Source organism: Mustela putorius, unplaced genomic scaffold (genome assembly GCF_011764305.1).
Source record: "Mustela putorius furo isolate JIRA1106 unplaced genomic scaffold, ASM1176430v1.1 tig00000115_pilon_pilon_pilon, whole genome shotgun sequence".
NCBI classification, from domain to species: Eukaryota; Metazoa; Chordata; class Mammalia; order Carnivora; family Mustelidae; genus Mustela; species Mustela putorius.
The window spans coordinates 281485-305126 of record NW_025421285.1 but is presented as its reverse complement, the minus strand read 5'-3'; the positions used below and the strand labels follow the sequence as shown (position 1 = coordinate 305126).

At 33.7% G+C, this 23642-nt stretch overlaps 1 protein-coding gene across 1 annotated transcript in view; it reads left to right on the top strand.

Annotated features, from left to right (window-relative positions):
- Positions 1-23642, top strand: part of KLHL4 (kelch like family member 4) — a 131478-nt gene that overhangs the window by 95085 nt on the left and 12751 nt on the right. Inside the window, exons 4-9 of the mRNA XM_045089522.1 lie at positions 3426-3505; positions 9786-9998; positions 12217-12403; positions 13806-14030; positions 16038-16200; positions 17943-18155. Of these exons, the coding sequence (XP_044945457.1) occupies positions 3426-3505; positions 9786-9998; positions 12217-12403; positions 13806-14030; positions 16038-16200; positions 17943-18155 (1081 nt within the window). The remainder of the gene's footprint in view (positions 1-3425; positions 3506-9785; positions 9999-12216; positions 12404-13805; positions 14031-16037; positions 16201-17942; positions 18156-23642) is intronic.

Here is a 23642-nt window from a genome sequence, read left to right as displayed (position 1 = left end):
AAACAGTTTCAGGAGAATAGGTATTATGCTTATACAGGTAAAATAGTATGTATTAAGTCATTCAATCTTCACAAAAACCCTACATTATATAATCTACATTATTATTATTCCAACTAGAAATGAGAAAACTGAAGGATCTACCAGTAAAGTAACTTTCCAAGGTAATAAGGGACAGAATCAGGTTTTAAACTTAGTAGTATAAAAGAATGAGGGAAATAATAAGCTATAAAAAATTGACCATGAGAGAATAAAGCTATTTTAACACAAACATACAAAACACATGTCTGCCTCTCTCTTGAATGGTGTGGGTATGTTCTCATTTCTTAAAAAAATATTTTATTTATTCATTTATAGAGAGTGTGAGGGGAGGGGCAGAATGAAAGGGAGAGAGAATCACAAGCAGTCTCCATGTTCAGCACTTGGAGCCTGATGCAGGGTTTGATCCTAATATGGATAGATCATGACCTGAAATCAAGAGATGGGCATTTAACCAAATGAGCCACTTAGGTACCCCATTCTCAGTTGTAAAAATTTGAAGTGCAGTATTCTAACTCTGTATTAAATATGTAGTCTCTTCCTTAGAAATGACAAAGTCATATTTACTAAAATTATAAGGCAAAGGTAACAGGATGAGGTTGGAGGTCAAGAAGTGAAATATTTATTTTTATATTCCAACGTTATCAAGCAAATTTGACAAATATAATTGTGTATATTTAAAGTATACTATGTGACGATTTGCTATATATACACAAGTAGAATGATTACATAGATGAAGATAAGTAATGCACATATTATCTCAAATAGTTAATTATTTTTTGTGATGAGAATGCTTACAAGCATACAGTGCCCAGTAACATATTACTAACTATAAACACCGTTCTGTACATTAGATCCTCATAACTATTTACCTTATAACTTAAATTTTGCACACTTTGACCTACACCTCTCCATTTCCACCTCCCAGTGTCTAGCAGCTACTAGTCTACCTACCATTTCTATGAAAGCAGAGAAATTAGATACATATATACCTATTATTAATATCACATATGTATTTCTTTTTTCTCTTTATCCATTCAACTGTTGAAGGGCATTTAGGTTGGTTATTTCCATATCCTAGCTAATGTAAATAATAGTGAAACAAACATGGGAGTGCAGGTATCTCTTAAGATCCTGATGTCATGTCTTTGTATATATAATCAGGAATAGAATTTTCAGATCGAAGGTAATTTAATTTTCTAATTTTTTCACGAGCCACCATACTGTTCTCTATAATGTTGTATTAATTTGCATTGCCACAAACAGTGCATAAATGTTCCCTTTCCTCTAAAACTTTGCCAACATTGGTTATCCCTTCTTTTGATTTTGATTTACATTTTCCTGGTAATTAGTTATGTTAAACCCATTTTCATATCTCTATTGGTCATTTGTGTGTCATCTCTGGGGGAGAAAAAGCTTATCGAGGTTACTTTCCCTTTTTGAATTTTTATTTTTTTATTTATTTGAGAGAGGGGAAAGGAGGGCATGAGGTGGGGAGCAGAAGGAGACACAGACACAGACTTGCTGATGAGCAAGGATCAACAACTGGATCCCAGGACCATGAACTGAGCAAAAAGCAAACACTTAACCAACTGGGCCACCCAGGCCCCCCTACTTGTTCTTTTTTTAATTGGGTTATTTGCTTTCATGCTATTGAATTATATGAGTCCTTTATATATTTTGGATATTAACCCCTTATCAGATATATGGTTTGCGATATTTCTTTCATTCTGTGGATTACCTTTTCAATATATTTTATGTTTCCTTTCTATGCAGAAGCTTTTTAGTTTGATGCAGTCCCACTTGTTTATTTTAGCTTTTGTGACCTGTCTTTTGGTAGATTATCCAAGAAATTATTGCCAAGATCATTTTTTTTTTACTGTCTTTTAGGAGTTATGATTTTGTTCATTAAGAAATTAATATTCTTCTTAATAACTGGGCCAAGTTTCAATGTCTGTAGTAGGTGAATCTCAGATCTGAATCAGAATAGTTTATAACTTCTCTGGATTTCAAAATCCATGACAAAAAACAAACAACTCAAGAAAGTCTGCTGATGGATGACACCCTTTGGCAACATATGTTAGAGGTTGAAACAAACACAGAGCATCTCACAGTATATATTTACTCTTTTCTTTATGCTTATGAAATCATATGGAATCCACTTAAGGCATTTTATATGAAAAATATAAACAAATAGTTTATAGTATTCCGTATGAAAGGTTTTTTTATAGCTCATATATAGTTTGGCTAAAACAAACAAAAAAGGAATATAACTTATGAAAATAACTTACATTTGCAATAACTTATCAACAATACTTCCTCTGGAAATTTTGTTTGTATATACATACATACATATATGCATATTTACATATATATATATATCTTTTAATATAAATGGGAGAGTTTAAACAGCTCTGATCTCATTTTTTAAAAATCTCTTCACAGATATTTTCAAACAAACCAGTTTTTTGTACCTAAGAAAAATTATCATACAAACATTTGTTTGGGTACTGTCAGCAATGTTATTTTTCTTTTGAGAGAATGTCAGGTGTCAGTTCTAGGCACAATATCTAAGCAAAGTCTTCCTTATCAGCAAATAAATGCAAACAGACACACAAAAATATAGACATATAACTTCAATGCTCTACTTAATTACCAATTTGTTTCCATACAAGTGATAGTTACCTGTATGGGCATTATACAATATGATAAAACATGATAAAACACTTGAGACCTAGTGTTTACAGTTCTTCATGTAAGATTTATTTATTTATCTATTTATTTAGGTGAACAAATTGTGGATTTTTTTCTTTCTTTGTTATTTAAATTCAATTAGCCAATATACAGTACATCATTAGTTTCAGATATAGTGTTCAATGATTGATATAAGAGTTAGAGGAGATCTACGATGAAAAAGAAATAAGTTGCTGTTATTTGCAGTAGTGGTGTTCACTATTCATTTGCTACAGTTGTGTTTGATTATCTAGTCTGTCTCCCTTCAGCCATCTTATTAGTGTTTTTATAGACACCCTTGCATGTATTGGCTGTTTTTTTTTTATAAGATTTTATTTATTTATTCGTCAGAGAGAGAGAGAGAGCATAAGCAGGCAGAGTGGCAGGCAAAAAGACAGAGAGAGAAGCAGGCTCTCCACTGAGCAAGAAGCCTGATGTGGGACTCAGTCTCAGGACCCTGGGATCATGATCTGAGGCGAAGTCAGCGGCTTAACTGACTGAGCCACCTAGGTGTCCCTCATATAGTATTCCCATAGTGGTTACTGGGCACTAGGAAAGGTAGCCTTAGTAATGAGAGAAATTGAAAAATTCAACTAGTTAGCTGTGTCTTACTTTATGAGACATATAATCATTCTTTACTTTTTCAAACCACCTAGGTGTCCTGCAGTTAAAAGAAGATACTATTGAAAATTTGCTGGCTGCAGCTTGTCTCTTGCAATTGACTCAAGTCATTGAAGTATGCTCCAATTTTCTCGTAAAGCATCTCCATCCTTCAAACTGTTTAGGAATTCGATCATTTGGTGATGCCCAGGGCTGTACAGAGCTCCTGAGTGTGGCACATAAGTACACAATGGTAAAATCAATTGCTTCAAATTAAGCTTTAGTAATACTATATTGACACAAAATCAAGTTTAATGATTTGTTTACTGATATATATGTGTGCATATTCAAGTGTGTGTGTGTATTATATATAAAAATATAATGCATGGATGTGTGTGTGTATATAGATATATATATATATATCTATGTATATATATGCAAATTTTCAAAAGTAAAGACCATAATGTTGGCATAAAACTAAAAAGCAGTAGAAATTCATATAATTTGCAAATGACTTACACATAATGGATATTAGATAAAAATATTTGGTTTAGCTGTATTCAAACAAGTTTCTCATTTTTTATTAACTAAAAAGGTTTAATTCAATCTGAAAAATTGGAGAAATGAACATACCACAAAAAAACTAAATCATATAAGAATATATTTTAAGTCAAATCCACAGTATTAAGAAAATATATTGTCCCTGGTTTATTTTAACCTTTTATTTACATTCCAGCTAGTTAGCATATCGTGCACTATTAGTTTCAGGTGCACAATTTGGTGATTCAACATGTACATAGAAGACTTGGTACTCATTAAAAGTGCACTCCTTAATCCCCATCACCTATTTAACCCATCCCCCACCTTCCTCCCCTCTGGTACTCATCAGTCTGTTTCTTGGCTTACCTCTCTTTTTAACCCCCATTATCATTTGTTTCTTAAGTTCCACATATGAGTGAAATCATATGGTATATGTCTTTCTCTACTGACTTATTTTGCTTAACATACTACTCTGTAGCTTCATCTATATTGTTGCAAATAGCAAGATTTCATTCTTTTTGATGGCTGAATAACATTTCATTGTATATATATGCCATTTCTTCTTTATCCATTCATCAGTTGATGGATATTTGGGTTCTTTCATAATTTGGTAATTGTTGATAATATTGCTATAAGCATCAGGGTGAATGTATCACTTCAAATTAGTATTTTTGTATTATTTAGGTAAATACCTAGTAGTGCAATCGCTGGATGATAGGGCTGTCCTATTTTTAACTTTCTGAGGAAACTCCATCCTGTTTTCTAGAATGTCTGCACCAGTTCACATTTCCAACAATAATGTAAGAGGTTTGCCCTTTCTCCACATCCTCACCAACATCTTTTGTTTCTTGTGCTGTTAGTTTTAACCATTCTGAGAGATGTGAGATGAAATTTCATTGTAGCTTTCAGTTGTATTTTTCTGATGTTCAATGATGTTGAGCATCTTCCCAAGTGTCTGTTGACCATCTGTTTATCTTCTTTGGAAAAATGTCTGTTCATGTCTTCTGCTAATTTTTAAGTCAGATTATTTGTTTCTTTGTCCCTTATTGTTGTAACATTAGAACTTTAATTTCTAAAATTATGTACAATATTATTTTTAATTAAAGTTAAGTAACATTAAAATATTAATTAAAAACTAATTAATATATCAATATTAACTGGAAGAGCTTAAGAACTATCAAAATCAGCCAATTCTACTGAACGTATATTTTATGTCTTAATAATAATATCTATTTTGGTTAAAAGCAACTTGCAGTTCAATCCTTGAAACTTAACTAATTTAAAATCCTTCTCAATTCTATAAGTAATTTTAATAAATTAACTGAACATGTTTGTATGTGACTATTCTTTAAAAGTTGCATAGGATAATACTATCTTTAGTCAATCAAGTGACAGTGACATGAAATACAGACTGTCTGTAAGGAGGCAAGAAAAAGTAGCTAGAGGATATTAAATTACATTAATACTAATAATTCTGTGACGCAAAGGAAAAAATGAACTTTTGAACCTCTGAAGCAGGGAAAATATGAGGTGGATCTTTCTGTGAAACCCAATCAAAAAGATAAATATTTCAAGCTAAGACAATCGTTACAGTTATTTAAGATTCAAAAATAAAAAGGCAAGTACATAAAAGAAAATAGAAAATAACATCTAAAAATAAAATTAACATTATGAGTTTGATATTGAGAGCACATAAACATTATTTTGTTTACATTTAATACAGATCTTAAATTTTTCAACTTTCTATATTTTAATTCTCTAAATTCGCTTGGTAAAATGTTCTTCCTCTTTTTCCCATCCCTGGTCATTATTCAAAATTTGAAGTTTCAAACAGAGTCCTGAAGCTGTAGCATTATGGGGAGAATTATATTATAATTGATGGACTGTTTAATATATGTTATTAAATTATACTATTTATATTCTTATATGCTAAATATAGTTACCACATAGTCTATAGGAACATCAGTAACGTAGTTCAAAGATTAATACTACCACAAAAGCCAAACTTGAAAACTACCTGTTAATTTATATTCTTAAACTAAGTATTAAGTTTCCTGTCTGATATCTTACTCTCACAGTCAAAACACATCCTGATAAATAGCTTAAATTATTTTTGTTGCTCATAAAGAAATTATCTTCCTGGGGCGCTTGGGTGGCTCAGTGGGTTAAGCCTCTGCCTTCGGCTCAGGTCATGATCTAAGCCCCACATTGGGCTCTCTGCTTGGCGGGAAGCCTGCTTCCTCCTCTCTCTGTCTCTGTCTGCCTCTGTGCCTACTTGTGATCTCTGTCTGTCAAATAAATAAATAAATCTTAAAAAAAAAAAAGAAATTGTCTTTCTTTTCTTATTATGTGACTGAAAATGAGTGTTAAGCAGGATGTGCAAAAAACATATTATTGCTTTTTTTAGTTATTTTCGTATCTACTATAAAGAAATGTAGCCAAAAAGTCTTGCTATAATAGTGTTTTTTTGTAATTTTGTATTGATATTATAAAAACATAAATAATGTTAATGTTTAATAATAATATAAAACTCTCAAGACTCAATTACAAACATTTTAATCATAGACTGTATAAAACAGGTAGCCCTTCCTAATGTGAATGGGCTTCATTCAGAAGCATCCTCACAGATACACCCAGAATAATGTTTGATCCAAACATCAGACGCCAAGGATAAGTTAACACATTAAGTTAGCCATCGTAATTCTATAAACAGTAGTCTGCACTGATGAAACACTTAGCAAGTACGTTATATTCCTCTAGCAACTTTTACAACAAAGTCCATGTGGATTAAAAAAAATGAGTATCTTTTTTTAAATTTTTTTTAATTTTTATTTTATTTTATTTTAAGATTTTATTTATTTATTTGAGACAGAGAGATCACAAGTAGGCAGAGAGGCAGGCAGAGAGAGAGGAGGAAGCAGGCTCCCTGCTGAGCAGAGAGCCCAGTGTGGGGCTCAATCCCAGGACCCTGGGATCATGACCCTAGCCGAAGACAGAGGCTTAACCCACTGAGCCACCCAGGCGCCCCTATTGTTTATTTTTTATAAACATATATTTTTATCCCCAGGGGTACAGGTCTGTGAATCACCAGGTTTACACACTTCACAGCACTCACCAAAGCACACAGCCTCCCCAAAGTCCATAATCCCACCCCCTTCTCCCAACCGGCCTCCTGAAAAAAATAAAAAAATAAAAACATTTAAAGAAAAAAACAGGGATTTTAAAAAGGGATCTATGAGGGCTGTGAGTTGTGTAAACCTGGTGAATTACAGACCTGTACCCCTGGGGATAAAAATATACTCTATGTTTATTAAAAAAATAATTGAAATAAAATAATAAATAAATAAATGGGCATCTAAATAGGAATGAAGCAAAGAAAAAAAAATGAGTATCAAACCTCTTCGAAAAGTGTAGAGAAGTGTTTTTCTTGAAATTAGAAATAAAATAGGGGTGCATGGGTGGCTCAGTGGGTTAAAGCCTCTGCCTTCTGCTCAGGTCATGATCCCAGAGTCCTGGAATCTAGCCCTGCATCGGGCTCTCTGCTCAACAGGGCTAGCCTGCTTCCTCCTCTTTCTCTCTGCCTGTCTCTTTGCCTACTTGTGATATCTCTCTCTGTTAAATAAATAAATTTAAAAAAAGAAATAAAATAACTCAAAAATAAAATAATTTAAAATTAATCTTCTAGGTTAACTAAATACTTCTCTACAGTACTGGATATTGTTGTACCTTATGTAGATACTTCAACTAATATATATATATATAATTTTTTTTTTTTAGACTAAGCCAAAAAAATTTCAGTAGTCTCATCAGGAAGTTACTCTGGAACCATAACAAATTCTGTTGTAATCTCTAATTTTTCACTAAAAATATAACCATCATATAAACTATTTGAATCATTCCTAACTTTTTCAAATGCATAACCAAATTTGATTGATTTTTCTATGATCCACATTAGCCATTGAGTATTTTTTTTAACAAACTGGGCCAATCTCTCCCTCTATCTCTCATTTACTTTCTATTTTTCTTTTCTTTCATTAGAGAGTAGATAGAAAGGAAAATGAGATACAGGGTCTTCCATCATATCGACATAATGATATAAACTCTCAGAGCTTGTATACACTACCAGTAATGGCTAACCATACATTTTTAGAATTTTACTTTTTCTTAACCTAGTCATAAAAATTATGTCACTTATGAAAGGCAGCTGAGGTGTTGAGCAAAATGGAATAGACCTGAAGGCTTAGGTTTGAATCTGTACTTTGCCATTTATTCCACAGGAGACAAAACAATTCACATAGCCAATTTTTTCATCAGAATAATTTAACCACCTACAAGATCAGATTGGTAATGACTTATTTTGTGTTTTTTTTTTTTTTTACTTAACATTTGTAAAAGTCTGATGTGCTGTATAAATGTAATGTATTATTAGTTATAATACTAGTTCCCTTATTTTGCTGTAGGTGAGAGGGTTTTCAAATACGGACATCTGCTACATTAAAAACAGCAGGCCTCTCTTGTTTACCTTAGTCACAAGAGGGTTCTTCATTTAAATAGGCAAGATAGCTTGGAATTTATGATACCAGAACTCCTGATGGGTCTATCAAACAAAAATTTTTGTATGAATAATTTAATTATTAAGCTAATTCAGTTCCATAATGACAAAACTCTGAGTGGAGCTGAGGGAGTGATTTGATTCATCCAAGATCCCTGCAATTTATTTAGAGGCTCTTTTAAACTACTTCAAGCATATATCTTTATGCTGTAACATAAATTACCAAGTAGACATGTTTATCACTGTTTTGGAAGTGTATTTTATCACTTTTAAAGTGAATTTTTTTTTTTACTATGAAAAATTTTGAGAACAATTGTCATAGAAAAATATGAAACATTTTAAATTAAAACATACATAGTGATGTTTTGATGAAAAAAATTGAAACACAGCTGCCTGAAATTTGATACTTGATAGAACTTAACATTGTGACAGAAGAGAGAATTAGAAATAATATATAAAAATTGCAAGACTACACCATTGACCCCCTCCCCCCCAAAATTCCATAGGAGTCCCTTTTAGATTGTCCTAAATCTGTGAAGTATTCATTGTAAAATATACCTTTGCCTTGGTTGGTTAATAGATCGTGCTTGTCCATAAGAGAAAAGAGTTTGTCATCAATCTGTTTGTTCCAACGCAAAGGAATTCAGTATGTTGCCCCCTCAAATGCACAACTGGAGCTACCTCCCCCAGGTCTTCAAGGTAGACCCGACCTTGAAAATTTCCACCTTTCCTCTTAAGATTTTTGGCTAAAGACCAACTCAAGGTTAGTCACTTCTAGAATCATAAACTACTGCCACCTACAATAGCTAGGAAAGAAAAACATTTGTATCAACTCAGACACTATCCATGTGGCCTATGAAATACTTAAGCTCTTTACTTTTGTTCAATGACTAAATAAAGCCCTTTACCTGTGTTCTCAGTTGTAACATTTGGCTCCTCAGCTTCAGAAGACTCCCCATGTCCTCTGTCACAGACAGTAATGGCACCTATTTGTTATAAATGCACGTATCTGTCCTTACTGTCTCTTATGAATTTTTTTAAATAATTCTATTTATTTATTTATTTATTTGACAGAGAGATCACAAATAAGCAGAGAGGCAGGCATAGAGAGAGGAGGAAGAGGCTCCCTGCTGAGCAGACAGCCAGATGCGGGGCTGGATCCCAGGACCCTGGGATCATGACCTGAGCCAAGGGCAGAGGCTTTAACCCACTGAGCCACCCAGGTGCCCCTCTTTTATGAATTTTAACAAAGTGCTTTTATATGCTTATTTTGTTAAGACATTTCTAAATTACAAAGTTTCAGTAGAAGACCTTTCTTTTCTAGGAACACTTCATTGAGGTAATAAAGAACCAAGAATTCCTCCTGCTTCCAGCTAATGAAATTTCAAAACTTCTGTGCAGTGATGACATTAATGTTCCTGATGAAGAAACAATTCTCCATGCTTTAATACAGTGGGTGGGATACGATGTACAGGCTAGGCAACAATACCTAGCAATGTTGCTTTCTTATATCAGACTGCCATTACTTCCACCACAGGTATGGAAATTTACCCAGGTAACACATAGTTCTAAACTACCGCTAGACATTAATCCATTCTTTTTATTCCTTTTTTTAAATTCATTTGTTTATATAATCCATTCTTTTTTGGTCTAATTTTATTTTATTCAGAGGATTTCTGTTAACTGGAGAGTATGGTACTTGTCTCACAGAAGGACTTATCCAGCCTTCAATTAACACTATCTATGATGCAGACAGAAATTAAAAAAAAAAAAAAGCTATAGATCATCCTTAAAAATTCTAGAGATAATCTCTAAAACATATTCTTTAATTTCAATTTCTTCTTTACCAAACAGCACTTGTAAGAAGCAGAGAAAATGACTAGGCTTTTTTTTTTCTTTTTCTGCCCACCTTCTAGGCAAGCCAGTTACTCATCCATATTGTAAGGAGGAGCTTCATCTAGAGGATCAGTAGTTTCATTAACATTAAAATTAGTCTAGTTTCAACAAATTACTAATTAGATGTTAATATTGAAAAATAGAATATTAATTTACTGATGATTTCTCTACTTTTTAAAAACTTTTATCTGTTAATTAAATCCATGGAGCTACATATTTGCTCTTAAGAATTTATCCATATGCAATGAAAGAACACTGCCTTCTTGGGTATACAAATTTATACAAGGCAAGGCAATAGTAACACTAAAATAGAAACATTAAAATATACATGCAATTTTAGACCCAAGGTTCAGAATCTTTGGAAATTTTATGTTTGTGTATATGTGTGCACATGTGTATGATTTATTAGAGTCTCTAAGACAGTGCTACTCAAAATAGCCCTGAGCTAGCAACATAGCATTTCCTGAGAGCTTATTAGAAACCCAGTTTCCCAAGCCCTCACCATAGACCTACTGAAACAATTTATGGGAGTGAGGCCAAGAAATCCATATCTTAATAAGTTTGCCAGAGGATTCTTAGATATGAAAAAGGTTGAGATGCATTGCTATAATGGATTGGAGGCCCTTGAATTTATACTGTTTAGTCTATATGTTTGTGTCTTACTTTATTGGAATAAGGAGAAATTTCTAGCCCAAACACACAACTGATGGTCTTTGGCCTTCTACTCCTGAGTATCCCTTATGCCTAAAATGTGGACTGTTGTGAACTTTCCCTAAAGATGGTAGTGGTGGGTAATATAAAACTGATTATAGAATTTCTAAAACAATTTTAATAGTTACTTTAAAAAATATTCTAGAAATGAAATATATGAAAAAAATGGTGTTAAGTCCCTGAAGAATATTTTGAAAATAAGTTACATAGTCCAGTTTTTTAAACTTATTTTCAGCAGCATATACATTAAGGAAATACCAGAGATCTCACCAGCCAAATCAAAATAGTGATCCATACGAGATTACAGATGAGAACTAAGCTGGAGTTAAGTACTGTAGAATGGAAAACTTCAGGGATGTTTTATGGGGTGAAAGTAACATTTCTACACGAAACTACAATTCCTCTCAATGTCCTTTTTATGCTATAGACCCAAAACTCCAGTGAACCAATATAAATGACTCTTGCTAAAATTCTGAAACAATTTCTTCACATATCCTCAGCTCACCTCAGCAAAAATATTTTACTTAGCTTTTATCCAATTCAATGAGGTTCTTAGTGTCTGCCAGGCAGAGATGGTTAGAAAGGATTGATACGTACTACTACTGATGTTTTGTCTACCTACTAACACATATGCTTTACTGATATACACATATATATGTATAAATAAAAAGCATCTACATTCAAAATACTTTACAGAAGTGATTTGATGATAAAGGTGCAATTCTTTATGGGTGATATTACTTTATTTTAACTGGGCTTGTTTGTACCAGCTTCTCTAAATCCACCAATAAGGTGGCTGCTTATTTAGCTACATGCAGTAGACTGCAAGATGCTTGCTTTGTGTAGACATAGCTAGTCTCTTAGACTGCTTTATAAGTGTCTTTTCACTTTCACTTCTTGATACTACATGTGTATCTAGTCAAAAGATGTTTAATATGTCAAATAAATCTGAACAGAGTAGGTACTACTATGAGATCTTTCATCATTTTAAATCTTAAGTGAACATAAAAATATACTACTAAGTAACTTAAAATACTAACACTTTTACATCTAAATTAGCTCAAGTTTTCTCCAAAGTTATATAAGCAAAAATGTTATTTTTCTTGTTGGGCTATTTACTTCATATACCATACATCATTAATTTTCAGTTACTGGTGGATCTTGAAAATAGCTCCATGTTTACTGGTAATCTTGAGTGTCAGAAGCTCCTAATGGAAGCTATGAAGTACCATCTCTTACCTGAGAGAAGACATATGATGCAAAGCCCTCGGACAAAGCCTAGAAAATCAACTGTGGGGGCACTTTATGCTGTGGGAGGCATGCATACTATGAAAGGTAACAGGAATGATTAATTTAGAAAGTATCATTCAAAAAAATGATGTTCTCAACACCCCCCAAATTATGAAGGTGGCATTAAATCCATATTTAATTTTGTGCATCTAAAGCTAATTTTAATAAATAGCACACTTATGGTATATAATCCTTTAAGTAGTGTTAGTTAAGCTCTTAACAGTTACTTTTATTTTATGGCAACAATTTTTTTTAACTTACTTAAGGTTTATCATAAATAGAAGGGTTTAACCCTGTGGATAAAAATATATGTTTATAAAAAATTAAAAATTTTTTTAAAAAAAGAAAATCTGTATATACATTAAAAAAGCATATGTGTTTTTCAACAGAAGAAGGGCCTGTCAAGCTCCAAAAAATCTTGAATTGCTGATGTTACAGGATGGAAAACTGGTTCCAAACTGGGGTTCAGCTGCTTGCCATGTGAAAATCAATACTCAAGATACAAGTAATGGTGGGAAAAGAAACGTTACTTTATTCAGAAAGTCAGCAACTTGGGAAGATGGTGGACTAATGTCTCAAAGACCATCTACCCAGTATAGAATAAATCAGAGGGCTTTTAAAGGAGAAGGTTTGGGGAATTATAGGGGTTACGAGCAGAATGTGGTGCTTAGATGGTTAATCATATGCCAACATGAACTTGAAAAGACTTGCTGGCATCAGTGACAGCTCTTCTCAAATGTGGTCAGGCCTTGTCTTTTGGGATTGTCTGGTCCTTCATTCTCCAAGGCCAGTGGTCTGCAAAATCTCAAGGGAAGTAGGTTAATTCTATTATAAACCAAAGGGCTTAGATCAACAAATGAGTGTGAAAGCTTGAAGTAAGTTAACCCTTATACCAGTTGGAGTGCTGTTACAAATCCTCATTGTCAGTCCTACATTCCATTTCTATGGAAAGTACGTAGAGGTCCATCTTCTGTAACTGATTCAAGCTGAAGTAGGGCAGACTATGGGCTTTGGAATGGAAGTATTCAACATAGACACACAATATGGAATAAAATAAGGGGACACTAATTCATATATTGAATGACCAAGGGTAATTAAAATAATAATGTATGTGTAAAGAGTTGGTAATAGATTCCAAAGTAATTTTTTGTCGTAAATTATCATGTTGACACCTGTGTTAGTACTAACAGTAACATAGTATAACCAAAGAAACCATTACAAGTATACAAACCATATATATTAAAATGAACTGTTTTCTTCTGTCTCTTCCATTTGGATCTGGTAGTAGCAAAATAGTTCATTTGCCTTATTAACAGGTTAGGGAATCATTAGGTACTTTAATTTGAGTTGCAATCATTAAATTATAGGTACATAAATATAATGTGGATGATGTCAACAAAAATTTTTATACATGCAATTTTTCCATTGTTTAATATCCCTTTAAAAGGTACCACTACAATTGAAAAATATGATCTCAGAACCAACAGCTGGCTACATATTGGCACCATGAATGGCCGTAGGCTTCAGTTTGGAGTTGCAGTTATTGATAATAAGCTCTATGTTGTGGGAGGAAGAGATGGTTTAAAAACTTTGAATACTATGGAATGTTTTAATCCAGTTAGCAAAATCTGGACTGTGATGCCTCCCATGTCAACACATAGGCATGGCTTAGGTAAGAGTTTAATGTTATATTGTTTCTTAAAAAATGTATCATTAGTAGATCTTTTTAAAAATTAAATACTGCTGCACATTAGTAATATTTTATTTTATTTTAATTCCAGTATAATTAGCATACGGTATTATATAAGTTTCAGATGTACAATATAGCAATTCAACAACTTCATACATCACCCAGTGCTCATCATGAGTGCACATTATTGGGATTTAGCCAAACCCTTAGTCAAAACATCTCCAAAACGCTGAAAAGATAAATCAAATGGTAAAAGCTTGTGAAACTTTTTTTCTTGTTTCAGATGTCATACTTGCTAACTCTGCCTCCCTTCAAATTTATTTTAAAAAGTTACCATGTTAAAAGGGATAAAATGTTTTGCAAAGAATGCATCATTAAAAAACATAAAACTAAAATAGGGAATGTTCATCTAACCTTAATTTAGAAAAAAACAAAAAGCATTTGATGATGGAAAGACATTATGTTTCTAATCATATGAACTTTGTCCCTTCCCATAAAAGGCAAATCTGTATTTCAGCAAAAGGCTTGGGATGCTCCAAGGCGGAGATGTTTGCTTTGATTGAGAGCAACTCTAAATTATACTTAAGTCAGAGATTTCCAAGAAGTTTAAGAAAGATGAAGTGGAGACTTCTAAAACAGTTGGGAACATTGATTCTCCTGAATATTTGTCAGGGTACATCTTTCTTTAGATGACATACATTTTTAATATCTCAGAGTTTGTTTATAAAGCATAGTAGCTTTTTAAAATTTTTTGTTAATTTTTCCCTTGATTTTAAACATTTGCATTTTCTTAAATCAATTGCTAATCTCTTTAACAATTCAGAGACATAATTCGTCCCATAATATATATGAAAGCAATACACAAGAAACATGTTTTATTTAGTAGATATTCCAAGAAAAAATTTATTTCCATTGATATTTTTAAATTTAATTTAGTTGTTAAAAACTGATTTACACATCTAAAAAGTGTCAGGTTCAGGACTGGTATTGTCTTTTCCCCAAATTATCTAAAAAAATTGTCTATGTCAAATGATAAACTATATAATTTTTCAGCTCAGTTATGTCATTACTTAGAAAACTATCCTACAGAGAAATAATAGCAAGTTTTGAAAATCTAACTGGTATTACTAAGAAGGTAGAAATGATGAAGTTATACCACTGAGATGCTAACTGAGATGGTGAAGAAGGTGGGGGGAAAATTCAATTATGTGAATTCCCAGAGAAGCAGTTGGATAGGGGTTATTCATTGTATGTAATGTAACTTTTTTTTTTTTTTTATAGAAAGAGACACAGTGAGAGAGGGAACACAAACAGGGAGAATGGAATGGGAGAGGTAGAAGCAGGCTTCCTGTGGAGCAGGCAGCCCAATGCAGGGCTCAATCCCAAGACCCGAGGATCATGACCTGAGCTGAAGGCAGACGCTTAATGACTGAGTCACCTAGGGACCCAAAGAAACAAATTTCTAACTAAACCTCAAAAATCCCTATTTATTTGGTTATCACATGGGAATATTTTTTAATCACTATAATAAAAAGCAGGGCTTAAAAAGATCTACCATGGTTTTAACCTACAAATTATGTAACCTATGAATAACCTAAGAATTACCTAAGATTCAGTATAGATGTCTCATCTCTCTTATATTTAAAAAAATGATGTTGAAATTATGCTAAAAAACAGTTTCTATTTTCTATTACATCCCTAGAAATGGTGTGTTCCACTACCTTCATTAACCTCAGTATTAGAACAATGATAACCTGCCTGATACAGTGTCTATGTATATAACTATGTATGATACAATAACAATAACTATGTCTGAAAAAATCCTAAGGTGAAGATACCATGTTTAGTTTCGAATCAAGATTAGTAAATTATAACGTATACACAAAACCATTTGAGAAACAAAAACAATTTTTAAGCAGCTAGTTGTTTGCAAAATGAAAAAAAAATCCATTATATGTGGCGAGACCTCATGTTATTTTTATCTTCTAGGTGTAGCCACACTTGAAGGACCAATGTATGCTGTTGGTGGTCATGATGGATGGAGTTATCTAAATACTGTAGAAAGATGGGACCCTGAGGGACATCAGTGGAATTATGTGGCCAGTATGTCAACTCCTAGAAGCACAGTTGGTGTTGCTGCCTTAAACAATAAGTGAGTAAACCCGAATATGAAAGCTCTTTACTCCTAGGTTATGTGATACAACACTTTGGTGATGTGGTCCATCAATTAATAAGCATTCACAATGACGGGGACATCCTAGTAATCAGTAATAAAGGTCCTTTGTTGGAACTTTCCCATCATTATAAGGGAAAATGCTTGTCTAAAATGAACATTTAACTAAATATTTTGTATTGTGTTGGTACTCAAGTGCAGTCCTGGACCAGGAGCATCAGCACTACCTGAGATCTATTTATAAATGCTGAATTTTAGCCCCACCCTAGACTTCCTTAATCAGAACTGGCATTTTGAAAATGTCCTCAAGTGACTTGTTAGCACATTAAATTTGAGAAGCATATTTATAGGCAAAGAAGTTCCACTTTTGCCTTTGAGAACTTACCATTTTTTTTTTTTTACATCATGATTTATTCTTATTAAAACTTTGGTTTGTCTTGAAATACGGCAAGTCTTTTTGTTCTCTATCCTTCATTGTCTTGAGTGTTCAGGGTTCCCAACACTATAAGTACACCAAATCATATCTTTCTGAATCTCTCCCCTTTCCTGATCACTTGCCCGAGAAAGCAAGGTAATATATTAAAACCCAATGACACTAAAGGTTGCTAAGATCTTTGAATTGTTACATCTTCCAGGGGCTTATGCCCTTCCTGAAAAAGGACCTTTAGAAACAGCATATAGAAGGGACTTTAATGATGACAATTTCAGACTCAAGAATTTATCAGTGGCAGGAGACACCCTTGTGTGTCTGTACTGACCATATATAGTCAATATTTCGTATTATAACTGGGAAATTTCAACAAAGATTGTTTATAGAACCTTGTGCAAAAAGTAGCAAATGTCTATTCTTAAGAGGATGCCCTGACTTACAGTGTCTTGGAGCTTAAAATACTCCTTAATCTGCTTATCTTGGGTCTAATCTCAATATCAAGTGACTTGGGAACAATCTCCTAACTATTACAGAACAGACTGAAATAATCAAATTTGACTAATGTTTGTTTTACTGACTTGATATTATTCACAACTGAGCATGAAAGTTATAAACATATGGTTCAATAAATGTTTATTTTTCATTGATGAACGATTAAATTTAAATTAGATTAAAAATTAAAAAATTCTTCTCATCATAAGAATTGGCATTCCAAAATTTATGGAAGAAATAGGATAGCTAATATATTTTCTTACGAAAAATCCAGTTTGTTGATTCTTATTCTCTTCATTGTTTATTAAGTTAACCTTCTTAATGATTAATATTTTTAATACTAAGTAAATCAGTTCATAAATACAAGAGGGATTTTAATGCTATTCAGTTGAACCTAGCCAAAATTGTAATATTGCTGTAGTTAGTCTTTGGAAAATCCTACCTACCCTTTTCTATTTTAATTTCCAGGTTTATTGAGGTATAATTGACAAATACTGCCAATGTTTTGACATTTCCTCTCTCTGTCTAATTTCATTTCTAATGGGATGTTTTAGTCCATAATGTCAAACTTTCATGTAAACATTGAAGCCTGGGAGTTTGAAGTAGACCTTGAAAAATTCCTTTAGGTAATTATCCATTCACGAACTCAGGCCATCCACTACAAAATACTAAGGGAGTAGAACATATAATCATAAACTTTAAATGCTTTGTACAAGGGGTGTGTGTGTGTGTGTGTGTGTAAAAATGCTTGTATACACACACAAATACACACACTCACACTTCTGTTCTTTTTTCCTAGGCTATATGCTATCGGTGGTCGTGATGGAAGTTCCTGCCTCAAATCAATGGAATACTTTGATCCACACACTAACAAGTGGAGTCTGTGTGCTTCAATGTCAAAAAGACGTGGAGGTGTGGGAGTTGCAGCATACAACGGATTCTTATATGTTGCTGGAGGTCATGATGCCCCTGCTTCTAGCCATTGTTCCAAGCTTTCTGGCTGTGTGGAACGGTAAAATATTTCTATTTAAGAATATATTAATTTGTCAGAAATTAGAAAGAGGGCTACTAGAAAGTTATCTTCCAAATAAATGTTAATCCTTTCAGAAGATTTTTTTAAATTTCACCCTTATTCCTAGGCTCAAAATATTTTGAAGAACTCCCTCTAATGTATTTTAGGTGCACCATAAGAAATATATCCTTTAAAAGTTCTTTTAATGTTTGATAATCACCCTATAAAACAATGTAAAAAATGGGATGCAAGAATAAAGAAATTTAATGCCAAACTATACCACTCAACCTATTCAACATCTCAAATCAATATGACTTTAGTATCTTGAAAATAATATTTGTCCCCTAAGGATGAAGACTATATGGAAATAATTTCCAAAAAAAATGTTAATTATATTTTGAACAATAATTCTATTACAATAAGTATTTAATTTTCCAAAGATAAATTCTTTAAATTGGAGACATTCATTTGGATAAAGTGTGATAGGTTTGTTCAATAACTCAGTCATATGATTTGCAGTTATAACAATCACATTCCCTTCAAGATGTATAATAGTTAATGAGGTGCCTGGGTGGCTCAGTGGGTTAAGCCTCTGCCTTCAGTTCAGGTCATGATCCCAGGGTCCTGGAACTGAGCCCCGCATTGGGCAGGGAGACTGCTTCCCCCTCTCTCTCTGCTTGCCTTTCTGCCTACTTATGATCTCTGTCTGTTAAATAAATAAATAAAATCTTTTAAAAAATGTATAATAGTTAAAATATATTAACATAAGGCCATGTGACAAATTTACAATTAGTAAAGTTATCAGAATTCAAAGATGGAAATCAGTATGGGATGCTGCACTCAAAAATATTCATGGAGGAACCTAGAAAACTAGAACATAGAAATAAGTTCTCCATGAACAGAAAATATTCATGGAGAACCTAAAAAAAATACAAAATTTGTATTTTGTACATACACAATATACAGAAGGGAATTTCAGGTCTAGAAAAATTCACAATAAAAACTATGGATAAAAAGGAGAAGGAAGTGTAGATAAAAGCAGAGACTTTAGGTTGAAATGTAATTTGGGAAGACAATCAAAAATTCAAATAAGTGCCAGATCATTTTATAGTCTGAAATGTTTAAGTGGAAGACTTTGCATTTTAACTTGTAGTGAAGGGAAAATTAAATTTAAGGGGAATGGAATACACAAAGAAAACAGTTTTGGGGAATTTGACCTAACAGTGATATAAAGGATAGAACTTAGGAAGAAAAGACTAAAGGGACAAATATGAATATTATAAGTATTCTTCTGAGAAACATACGACTGAATCATAATTGTGTTTTAAAAAGATTAATTATATTAAAAGCGTATCATCATTTTAATTTATGCAGAAAAATTACAATATCCATTCATGATTAAAAAAAACTCTCAAAAAGATTAGAGGGAATATACTCAACATAATAAAGGCCATATATATGGAAAACAAACAACTAACATTATACACAATAGTGAAAGAACTCTTTTTCCTCTAAGGTCAGGAATAAGACAAGGATATCTACTCACACCACTTTTATTCAACATAGTACTAAAAGTCTAAGCCACAGCAAACAGACAAAAAACAGAAATAATATAAATAAATAAATAAATAGTGGCATCCAAATAAGCAAGGGAGAAGTCCAATTTTCACTATTTAAATATAACATGATTTCTATGCCTAGAAAATCCTGAAGACTCCAACAAAAATCCACTAGAACTAACAAATGAATTTAGTAAAATCTCAGGAGAAAAATTCAATGTACAGAATCTGTTTTATTTCTATATACTAATAATTAAAGAGCAGAAAGAGAAGAAACAATCCCATTTATGATTATACCAAAGCAATAAAATATCTAGGGAAAAATTTAGCAAAAGAGGCAAAAGTATTGTTCTCTGAAAATTATAAAACCCTGATGAAAGAAATTAAAGATGTCACCAAAACTGGAAAGGCATATCATGCTCAAAGTTTGGAAGAACAAAAATTGTTAAAATGTGTATACTATCCAAAGCAATTGCACATTTAATGCAATCTTTATAAAAATATCAACATTTTTACACAAAACTAGAATAAACAACCCAAAACTCATATGGAACCACAGAAAACCCCAAATAAAGCAATCTTCAAGAAGAAAAGCAAACCTGGAGGCATCACAATTCAAGGCTTATATTAAAGAGCTGTAGTAATAAAAAAATGGCATGGTACTGGTACAAAAAATAGACTTATAGATCAATGCAATAGTACAGAGAACCCAGAAATAAATCCACAACCCGATGATCATCAACTAATATTCAACAAAGTAGGAAAGAATATCCAATGGAAATAAGACAATCTCCTCAACAAATGATGTTGGGAGAACTAGACAGCAATATGTAAAAACAATGACACTGGATCACTTTCTTACACCATACACACACACAAAGAAAACTGAAAATGGATTAAAAACCTTAATGTTGGGGGCGCCTGGGTGGCTCAGTGGGTTGGGCCACTGCCTTCGGCTCTGGTCATGAGCAGGAAGCCAGCTTCTCTCTCTCTCTCTCTCTCTCTCTCTACCTGCCTCTCTGTCTACTTGTAATCTCTCTCTGTCAAATAAATAAATAAAATCATAAAAAAAAACTTAATGTTGAACATGAAACCATAAAAATACTAGAAAAGAGCACAGGGAGTAATTTCTCTGGCGCCTTAGCAAAATTTTTATAGATATTTCTCCTGAAGAGAGGGAAACAAAAGCAAAAATAAACTATTGGGACTACATCAAAATAAAAATCTGCATCACAGATGAATAAATCAACAAAACTACAAGGCAGCCTACCGAAGGAAGATATATGCAAAGAACATGTTCAATAAAAGGTTAGTATACAAAATATATAATGCGCTCATACAAATCGACAGCAAAAATATCCTAAATAATCCAATTTAAAAATTGGCAGAAGGCATGGACAGTTCACCAGAGAAAACATACAGATGTGATACACTTTTTTTCAAAAAAACTGAAACAAAAGCATTCAGATGGCCAACAGGCACATGAAAAGATGGTAAACATCACTCATCATTGGGGAAATGCAAGTCAAAATTACAACCAGATATTACTTCACCCTTGTCTGAATGGTTAAAAGCAACAATAGGAGAAAGAAGTGTTGGAGAGGATGTGGAGGAAAGGAAATCTTCTTGCATGTCAGTAGGAGTGCAAATGGGTGCCTCACTTGTGGGAGACAGTATGGAGGTTCCCCTAAAATTTAAAAATAACTGCCTTATAATCCGGTAATTAAAGTACTGGGTTATTTACCCAAAATAATACAAAAAGAAAGGAATAGATGCACATGCTTATTGTAGCATTATTTACAATAACCAAATTATGGAAGTAGTCCAAGTGTCCATTGGAAATGAATGGATACTTAATATGTAGTATATATGTACCATGGCTATTGTGGACATTGCTGCTATAAACATTCGGGTGCACGTGCCCCTTTGGAGCACTACGTTTGTATCTTTAGGGTAAATACCCAATAGTGCAATTGCTGGGTCATAGGGCAGTTCTATTTTCAACATTTTGAGGAACCTCCATGTTGTTTTCCAGAGTGGCTGCACCAGCTTGCATTCCCACCAACAGTGTAGGAGGGTTCCCCTTTCTCCAAATCCTCGCCACCATCGTCATTTCCTGACTTGTTGATTTTAGCCATTCTGACTGGTGTGAGGTGATATCGCATTTTGGTTTTGATTTGTATTTCCCTGATGCCGAGTGATATGGAGCACTTTTTCATGTGTCTGTTGGCCATCTGGATGTCTTCTTTGCAGAAATGTCTGTTCATGTCCTCTGCCCATTTCTTGATTGGATTATTTGTTCTTTGGGTGTTGAGTTTGCTAAGTTCTTTATAGATTCTGGACACTAGTCCTTTATCTGATATGTCGTTTGCACCTCATTAATAGCTTTTTTTACTTCAACTGGATTAGATTTTAGTTCTTTTATTTCTCCAGAAAGTGCTTTTGTATCTCCCAAGAGGGTATCACTAATATCTTCCATGACTTTTTTGAACCAGCTAGAACCTTGAGAATCATCATTCTGAACTCTAGATCTGACATATTACCAATGTCTGTATTGATTAGGTCCCCAGCCTTTGGTACTGTCTCTTGTTCTATTTTTTTGTGGTGAACTTTTCTGACTTTTCATTTTGTCCAGAGTAGAGTATATCAAGGAGCAAGTAAAATACTAAAAGGGTGGCAAAGACCCCAGGAAAGTGTGCTTTAACCAAATCAGAAGAGATCACCAATCATGAGGGGGGAGAACGGGGATGAAAACAGGTTCAGGAAAAAAATTAGCAATTAAAAAAAAAGAAAACGGATAAAGAAAAAAATATGAAAAAAGAAAAAAATACATATATTAGATAAACTAGTTAAAAAAACATTAAAAACGAAAAGGGTAAAAATTTTAAAAAATCAGCAGAAGAAAAAAAATTAAAAAAAAATTAAATTAACTGCAAGACTAAAGAATCATGGGAGAAAGCCTTGAGTTCAGTGCTTTGTTTGCTTCTCCTCTGGAATTCTGCTGCTCTCCTTGGTATTGAATCTGCACTCCTTGGTAAGTGAACTTGGTCCTGGCTGGATTTCTTGTTGATCTTCTGGGGGAGGGCCCTGTTGTAGTGATTCTCAAGTTCTTTGCCCCAGGCAGAGATGCACCTACCAGGGGTCGGGCTGACTAATCTGCTCAGGTTCCCTCTCGCGGAAGTTTTTTTTACTTGAACCCTTTCCGTAGAGATCTGGAGGATGGGAATGAAAATGTCAGCCTCTCAGTCTCTGGCCAGGAGGAGCTGAGACCTCAGGGCCCCACTCCTTAGTGCACCCTCAGAGAATAGTGCCCAATCACTCCCATCTCCCTGGCCTCAGGCCATGCTCCCAGCTCACCCAGGCTGCGACTGGTTCAAGGTAACCCCGAGCTCTGGGTCCTCTGCTCTCTCTCTGTAACCAGCTTCCCCGTTCTAATACCTGCAAGCTCTGTGACACTCAGACAACCCCGATCCTTCTGTGATCCTGTGGGAATTGGGACCACGCTGACTCCTCGTGGGCTTCATCCCGGTTTAGCCTCTGGAGCGATGTCCCTCAGTGGACCAGACTTTTAAAAGTCCCAATTTTGTGCTCTGTGTCTCCACCGATTGCCGCGAGCTGGTAACTACCCCCACAGTCTATTTTCCCTTTGCTGTGGATTCACTTCTCCGCGAGTTCTACCTTTCAGAAAGTGGTTGATTTTCAGTTTCTAGAACTGCTGTTCTTCTCTTCGATCTGTAGGTGTTTTCAATGTTTAGATAAGCTATCTAGCGGATATCCTGCTAGCTGACGTAGCCTCAGCCTGCTACTTCTCCAACATCTTTTTCTTTCTTCTTCTTTTTATTTATTTATTTTTTGGGGGGGCTCCAAAATATTCGTGTCTGTGTTTGTGTGTGTGTCTTCCTGGTCTATTTATCTATTGGTAGAGACT